Source organism: Vigna unguiculata, chromosome 10, assembly GCF_037176805.1.
Source record: "Vigna unguiculata cultivar grain cowpea cultivar isolate G323 ecotype 2 chromosome 10, ASM3717680v1, whole genome shotgun sequence".
Taxonomy (NCBI): domain Eukaryota; kingdom Viridiplantae; phylum Streptophyta; class Magnoliopsida; order Fabales; family Fabaceae; genus Vigna; species Vigna unguiculata.
In genome coordinates this window covers 52478243-52486849 of record NC_140801.1, presented here as the reverse complement: position 1 = coordinate 52486849, position 8607 = coordinate 52478243, and the positions used below count along the sequence as shown (strand labels likewise).

Sequence of the window (8607 nt, the reverse complement as noted above, 5' to 3'; positions counted from 1 at the left end):
GGCAAGCTGACTTATTTTGGCTCGCTAAACGGGTGAGCTTGGCGGGCTGGGTTACAGTGGGTTGACGGATTGAAAATTCCAACCCGGCCTGCCCTTTTCTTGACAGACTAGCGAGACTAACCGGTTTTGACATCCTTACTTTAAATCTAAGTTTTTAAGCTTTTACGCGATGTGAGACTATTGTGTACGATAACAACAAAAAGTAAAATTGTTATCATCATTAAAAAATATCTTTTTCAATCCCTTAAAAAACTCCATCAGATATTTTGTGTGAAGAATCTTGTTCTGTTCAAAAGTCAAACCTCCTTGCTTAAAATTTGCAAATTAGTTGGTAAAACGCATCACTTCCTATATTGATTTGGTATGTTTTGTCCTTTTATTATTTGTGTTATTATATGTTAATGTTTTTTTAACTGAATTGAAAAAGAGGGTTGTAACTTGTAAGTGCTCTTCATGTCCTTTCGAAGCGCTTAATTATGACAAATGTTGAGACAATTTTTGAACAAATCCTATCATATCCTTCTCTCTCTTTACCAATTCATAAACAATTCACCAAAATAAGAAACAATAATTTTATGTTTGTTTGTATGGAAAATCTTTTAATGAGATGCTCTCACCAAATACAGTTACACCCACCAACTCTCTTTCCCCAAAAAAACCGGCACATCAACTTTGCATTTTAATACAAAAACACAAAATCCAAATTGCACCCTTTAATTAATTCAATTTCTCCCATGCTTTATTTTATTTTATTTCAATTATCTTATAAATATATAAATAATATAAATATATTTATTAATCGTGTTTAATAGATTGGTTATCGTAATCGAAAATAAAGCAAAGTTTGTTGGTTAAACATTTATGAAAAAAAAAAATGAACTATGGTTTTGACTCGTTTAAAGCATAGGCCACGTTTGAGACGTGTGCAACGCTCCAGCGTATAAAAATGCGCATGGTGTGAGGTGAAGTACAACTGCATAATCCAGCCCAACGCGACGACGGCACAGAATAAAACAGTTAAAACGGAAACAGAAGTCGCCGGCGGAGCAAGGTGTATCGTTTTCCGGCAACGAAATGGTGACGTCCGTCGACGGTTACGATTTGGGAGTGGATGACTCGTATCGCTCGCTGCCGTGGCTGTACTTGATGTTCCTGTCGATCTGGTTCGTCGCTGCTTGCTCTTGGACCGTTTACACCTACAAAACGCGCCACACGCAGGTTTCACGTTAAGCGATGTTTTGTTATCGTTGTTCGAGTTTGATCTTTTAATTAAATGAATTTTTGATAACATAATTATTTATTGTTGTCTGAGTGAAGTGGATGAGGAAGTTTTACTTTATTAGTATGTGATTTTAATTGGAAGCTCTATGATAATTAATTGTGTTCGTAGTACTGTTGACTTGAGTTTTGAATAAGTTAGTGTTTTAAAGGTGGTTATATTTTGGTTGCGTAACAGCTTTGTTTTGTGATGTTGTTTCTGTTAGAGCAGTGGAATAATTTGCAGTGGACACTTGCTTCGGTTCCGTTGATTAAAGCATTGCAGCTCATGCTGTCCTTCCTCTTCTGGTAGGTTTTGCACTTTGTTTGATCTTGTTCTTTTTGTTTTTTTTAGTGTTGCAATTGGTTTCTAGCGTTGTATATTTTTGTTTTGGTTGTAAACCAAGTGTGGTTTGTCTGGAAAGAGTAGGTCATTCTCTGCCTCTGAAATAGCTAACTAGTAAGGAGGCAAAATAAGATTGTGATTGGAGGAAAGACGAGGAACTTCAATCTACAAGAGTAAAACATTCTATATTTGAGAATAAAAAACTTCAACATTTGAATGGAAATCAAAACCTTAATACCTAAGATTCATCTTTCTACTTTTTCACCCACCTTTGATTTCATTTTACAGTTGGGTTTTTAATAATTTAATTTCCAACATATCGGATTCTATGGAAGCGTACTCTGCTTTCAGAATACTAGTCAGACAAGATCGCTGAGTAATATAGCCTTATTTGTTCTAAGCATGACTATATATTGATAGAGTATTTGTCAGTGACGATGGAAAAAAAAGGCAAATAATTGTTCTAAATTCAGATACATTAGAAACGAGTCTTGCAAAATCTTCTCATGTACAAGAACAACTCTGTATTGGTTGAAAATTTTCGGAATGCGTATACATCATATTCTTTTGCTTCTTTTACATATAAGCGCTGCGGATTGGTCCTGTACAAAGTTTATGACCAGCAGGCACCTCAAATTAACCCCAATTTTGAAATATATGCGTGGGGTTGTCGTCTATAATGGAGAATCTCGTTTGTGTTGAAGAATCAATTACATACATCATAAAGCAGTTCAATTTCAGAAGGATGGTTTATGATGTCCTCTGAGTATATAAATTTTACACAGCGTGTTTGGGACATAGTTTCTGCGACAACAGAGAAGCTACCAAATGTAACCTTGATTAACCATTTTCACATGTTTTCTTGCCCTTATACCATGTATCAAAACTGACATTCTACCTACTGTTAACATACGTATTGCTTAGCTCTACGGTTTAGCTTAGTAAATAGTTTGTAATTTTTCCTCTGTTATTTTGCAGTTAGTTTGTTAGTAATTATTAGTTCTCCGTATCAGACAGTGAGAGTTATGCTTGGCCATCTATACAATGCTACTTGTAATTGATAATATACAGAATGCTTCTACTGGTGTTCTTTTATTTTTTTTTTCATTACTGTCTAGAGTTTTCACACGTACATTTTTAATGTGAGACCGGACAATGCATGGCAGGCTTTGAAGTTTGTTTGACAACACGGTATAGAAATGTGAAGTTGTGTATGGTTGTTGTAAGCAAAGTTTACTTCATTGGATCTCATGACACAATTCTTGCAGGTATTCTTGCTTCAATTTTCAGGCCTGCTCTTTGTGGATGTCATTTGGGGTGTATGTAACGGGGGTGCTATTTCAGACAGCTGCTTTTGTCTGCTTTTTGCTCATTTCTCATGGTTACTGCATCTTGTGTGAGCGCCTTTCTCTACATGAACGCCGGTCAACTGCCACGCTTGCGTGTATCTTTTACTTGACTCTGATTGGGTACAAGGCTTGTGTGCCATACTTCTCTGTAAGTTTCTGGTCTAATATAATGCTGTGTAATTGGTAAAACATCTATATTTGTGATTTATAAGAAGTATGCATGATTCTTTGATGCTAATTCATAATTTGACCAAATGTGCAGGTTCTTTTGCTATTAAATTACTTCTTTACCTTCTATATAATATTCCACCATATATCCCAAAACCTAGTAGTGTTGCGAGAACAATTGAGCCTCATAGAAAACGAGGATATTCAACAAATGTATGATGCCGTGTATAAAAAGTACACAATATTCAAGTAAGTTCCACATTGTAATCTCTTCCCATGCGTACAATAATTCATATTAATTGTTGACATATTTTCCATCGTGCAGGAAATTTCAGGGTGCAATGCAGATAGTAGCTACAGCAGAAACTGTGGTATTATTCTTGGGTTTCTCTTTATAAACTTACACTGTTATATATATAAATATCTAACTTTGACAATCTCATCAATTTTAGATATATATGAACATGAATGACTCTTCCGAGAATTACTGGCTTCGTTTATTGCTCAGGGAATGGGCACAATTCTGCATCTTTATGTACATTGGGTATGCATATCTGTTTTCCAGTGCATGTTCCCTGAACTGTCGAACTTTATAAAATTTATCCAAGTACATGATCATTTTTTCTATTCTTCAATAGCTATTAATCTATCCTTTACATACAGATGGATTTTTAGGTCACATGATTTGGCACCAAACTTCTCTGTCATGCCTATCACTAAGTGTAAAGGCGATACTCTGGTTCCTCCCATCTATAGTATTGTAAGTTTTCCTTCTTCACTAGTGGATCAAGATCCCAAAGGACAGACAGTGAAGTACAGTAGCAATAAATCAGTTGCAAATTACGTTTATAGTCTAGCCCTGCTTTAGGATTGGAGCTCCTATTTGTCATTTAGATAAGTTTAGTGTGTTACCTACGTAAGGTTGGGTAAAAAAGAATGAGAGAGAAGAGAGAAGAGAGAAGTTTGAAATTTGATCTAAAGGAAAGACTATGCTTGCTTCATATTAGATAAATTATTGAATGTCGACTATTTATTTTTTAAACTGGTTTTCTCTTCCTTCTCTCCAGCCAAATATCCTATTTTTATTTTATCCTCTTCCATCCTCACAATCAAACAAAAGCAAAAGTTTCTTTTTTCTCTTTTCTATTTTTATTTTCTATCTAACAAAAAATTCATTTTCTTAGTTTTCTTCCCCGAATAAAAAAAAACATATCTAGAGTTCATTCGCATATGCAAATAAGATAATTAAATAATTAGTCTAGTGTTTATGTACTTACAGAATACTATTCTGTTTTCTGAGCACTCTAAGCACCTTGGTTCAGGAAATGGATGCGGTAACATTTAAAGAATTTAGAAGCCATGAATGGCACATTGGAGTGGTAAGTGTTACAAACTTGCATTCTTAACTATCGTCCCACAAATTCATATAAGCTTTCGGTATTATTTATTTTTTTAATCTTTCAGTAAACTGAAGTAGTTCATTTCTGTCTGTGTAGCCAACTTCTGCTTCTCATGTCGAAAGTTCAAAAAGTGATGTTTTGGTAATCATCCAGCATCCTCGAGCACACAGGCTAAGAAATCTCAATACTTTTTCACACAGCGCCCTCAATACAAATTCATCTCCATGTCTAAACGTAACGAATGCTGCTACATAATCAATTATATCTGCTTCCCTGGCAGATGGCATGGTCGTGATATATGATTTATATATTTAATTATCACACCCTCAATTTTTTCTGTCGACTTTGAATCCAAGAGTTAAGCGCAAACCCATGCGTTTTAGTTCGTTTCACACCAGTAAAAGAGAGGTTAGAGGCTAGAGGCACATGCAAATATGTAATAATACATTATCAATGTAGTCATAAATGTAAATATTCCTCTTTATCGTGGTGTTAGTCTTTTCATTTTAATTGGCAGTTGTGCCAAAGGGCCTATGACACTAAAAAGCTTACTTGGTGAACTAATTTGCCAAGGGAGTGGGTGCCGACTTATATTGAAAATCAGTTCCAAGGTTTTTTAATTACATCCAGGATTTGACTAAGGTATTTTAAAACAATATCAATGATTTAAGAGGAAAAAAAAATAAAATTAATTTTGTTTCGGTCAGGTAAAATATATTGTAAACGATAAATTTGGTTTACGAATGTATAGAGTTGATATAGTTTCGTCCACAAATGTAACCTGTGTTTTTGTTTTTAAAATAGAGAAGTTTTTTACAATTTTATTATAGGTTATAATGCATAGATATGATATATCTATCGGATACATGTTGTATATGTATGTCGATACATTTATTTTGAAAATAATAGAATTAGATACGTGATATGATATATGAATATTGAGAGTGTATAATAATTCTTAAAAACATAATTTTTAATATAAAAAAATATAATTTATTGTAAAGAAAAACTTTTAAATAATGACTAATCTTAAAAATATGTTGAGACCAAATCCTATGTAGAGACCAATTATTTTGAAAAAAATCTTAGATAATGTTAATGACTAATTTCGAAACCAATTTATAATAAAACTATTTTTGTTGATGTTTAGTTTCTAAATTTCGGAGTGGGAATAGCAACATCTCAGAAATAGAGAAAGAGATAGAAATTTATGGGACTGGAGAAAGCTTGCACCCAATTCATATGATGAATGAAAGTGTAATTTAAATTTTTGAAATTATACATTTGTGTATAAGATCAGAGTGATTAATTATTTATTGTCACTAAAATTAATCATTATTCAAATATTTTTTTAATACATTAGGACTTTGTAAATTAGATACTCATTTATAATTTATTTGAATCCATATTTATATTTTGATTTAACTTATTCGTTACTTTTTAGTCATAAAGTTTGTATTGGATTTAGTAAAAAAGGTTTACTGCACCTTATTAATCTTATTTATAAGATTTGTTTCACTATTAAATTATAGTTTTTAAGTTATGATATAACATTATAATGCTTTTAAATATAATATGTAAATATTTATCAATAATTAAAAAAATATTATATCAATATTCAATTTATGATATTTATTAATAAATTTTAAATAAATGAAAAAAATATAGGTATTAGCTTGTTGAATCAGAGTCTGGGTTCGTTGGCTTATAAGAGCTGCGAACTGATACAACTCTGCGTAGCATTGAAAACAAAGTGAATGGAAGCGCTTCATCATGGTGGGAGCGTTCCTGCCAGGGCTTTTGGCGGGTTATGTATAAGTATGCATGTAAGAGGTGGATCGGCCAGGAAGATAACCTGGTACGGCGGAGGTCATGGAAGAGGCGGTAAAGGAGATCACGAAAGATGCGGTGGGGAAGATCAAGAAAGATGCGGTGGCGGCCGCTAACAATGGCCAGGACAATTGATTTCAAAGGTATGTCTATAGCATTTCATTCTGCATGCAATATATCACTTCAACCTACTCTAAAGTTTGGTAGAGTCTTGTCATACATTCTATATTTATATATCAAAACATATTTAAATTATTTTATTTACAGAATAATTAAATATCAATCAGAATAATGTATGCTAAAATTTTAAAAATTTGTTATACTTTTAAAATAAATATATATATCAGACTAAATGGGCCAAACGATTTCAAGACTAAATGGACCAAACGATTTCAAGACTAAATGGACCAAAACTTTCAAGTAATTCAATATATACGGAATTGCATTATAACTTAATGGCTATTTAGTTTGAATTTACAGAAGAGAGCACGGAACTAGAAACGCCACCATCGGAAACCCTGCAACCTCCGCCAATAAATAGGTAAAAGAGAAGTTAATAGATTACATAAATGGTTGATTTTTGTTGATTTACTACGGAATTGGACAGCCAAATTAATAAATCCTAACTACCATTCCATTGTAACCTGTTTGTTTTAGATTATATAATATTAGTAATGTTCCTTATGTGATGTGCGTTTTCCCTTTTTTTTTTCCTTCCTTTGAATTTGCAGGCTGAAACTTTGTTGTAGAATACTGATGTTTTTTCTTCTTGATTAATTGATTAATAGATTTGGAATTTAATTGATTAGTGTCTTAGAAAAATCAAATTCTCTCTTTTATTAATTAAATTGCAATGCCGTTAAACGGCGGTGCCCTAAAGGGAGTGGAATTTTGGTCATGGAAAGTTACCTTTATTGATCTTATTTGTTACCAACCAAATTTGTTTGAGGAATCAATTTTTGACCGAAAAGTAGTAAAGACCAAGTCAATTTATTTGTTAGCTCTCTGTTCTCTTAAAAATTTGTTTGATAATAATTTTGTTTCAAGTCAATGAGTAAAATGGTATTTGACCTTAGTGTACTTGTCAAATATTGATTTAATTAAAACATAATTAATAAGTTCTTTAAATTTGGATAATTATTAATAATAATTTTGAAATTGTATTTAATATAAATTAGATATTAAAACTCTTATAATCTTATTTTTTGACTTATCGAATATTATTCTATCTGAAAACATTTTGTTGAATTAATATAAAACTCTACGAATATTTTTTCAACCTTTCAACATTAAAAGATTAAGTCATTTCTCTTATATTACTTTTTGAAAAAAAAAAATATTTTTCTTTAAAATACCCCCTTTAAAATACAAAATTTAATACTAAAATAATAATTTATTATAATCCAATAAAAACTTAAGATACTTATCTACTAAAAGAAAATAAAGTCACAATTTTGGATTGGTTATAATCTGAAAGTAGCGCTTTCCTTTAAGAAAATTTCAAATTAAATTTCATAAAAAATAAATGAAATTCTTTTTTCATTTCTGAATTGTATAACATAAAAAAAATGGAAAGTTTGTTTATATGAGGTGCATGAAGAGGCGCAGAAAGAAACTGCCTAATATAAATATTTAGTCTCCATTGCAGGCCCAAAAGTTATGTCTTAATAACGAGTGGATGTTTCTTCCTGCTCCCATCGATTTTCTTTCTGCACCCCATTACAGGATTCCGAAAATTACGTTCCAAGTGCATGAGTGGGATGGAGTATCTTCCGGAAAACTAAAAAAAAAGGCTAAAGGTTATGAAAAGTTTTAATTCTTGACTGTTCTTCTTCTATTTTGACTGAAATAAAAATAAATTGTTTAAAACATGAATTAGGAAATAAATAACATATACTAAAAAGTATTAGTTAATATTCTTTAAAAAAATCAACAAAGAGCGTAAGGAAAAAAAGAAAATTTGTGGAGTGTGTATTCTCTCTTCCATTAAGAAATTCCAATGAAAGAATTACAATATAACCATTAACATGCATGTAGGTTGGAGTTTATGCTTTAATCAAAGCATTAATTTTGTCTAATTAGATGTATGTATCATTTTTTTTTTCTTGTAAACAAACTTTTTCTCCTTCTTGTAGTTTGTGTAAATCTCAACCATGGTTATTGGATCTTGACCAATAATTTTCTGAGCGTTTGTTTTTACGAATTGATTGACGTTGAGCGTTACCTAGTTTTCAATACTACATCTTATTGGTAAAAT

General features: G+C 31.7%; 1 protein-coding gene across 3 annotated transcripts; it reads left to right on the top strand.

Annotated features, from left to right (window-relative positions):
* The first annotated feature begins 903 nt into the window (after positions 1-903).
* On the top strand, positions 904-5143 carry LOC114165901 (uncharacterized). 3 transcript variants are annotated; one of them, XM_028050528.2, is made up of 9 exons: positions 906-1218; positions 1490-1566; positions 2872-3100; positions 3215-3369; positions 3446-3491; positions 3573-3664; positions 3784-3880; positions 4443-4499; positions 4617-5143. In XM_028050528.2, the coding sequence occupies exons 1-9, from the start codon at positions 1075-1077 to the stop codon at positions 4773-4775; spliced, it is 1056 nt and encodes a 351-aa protein (XP_027906329.1). In that variant the 5' UTR covers positions 906-1074; the 3' UTR covers positions 4776-5143. The 3 variants fall into 3 exon arrangements, with proteins under 3 accessions (XP_027906330.1, XP_027906329.1, XP_027906331.1); XM_028050530.2 differs by having other exon boundaries at positions 908-1218; positions 1485-1566; XM_028050529.2 differs by lacking the exons at positions 3573-3664; positions 3784-3880 and having other exon boundaries at positions 904-1218.
* Positions 5144-8607: the final 3464 nt, after the last annotated feature.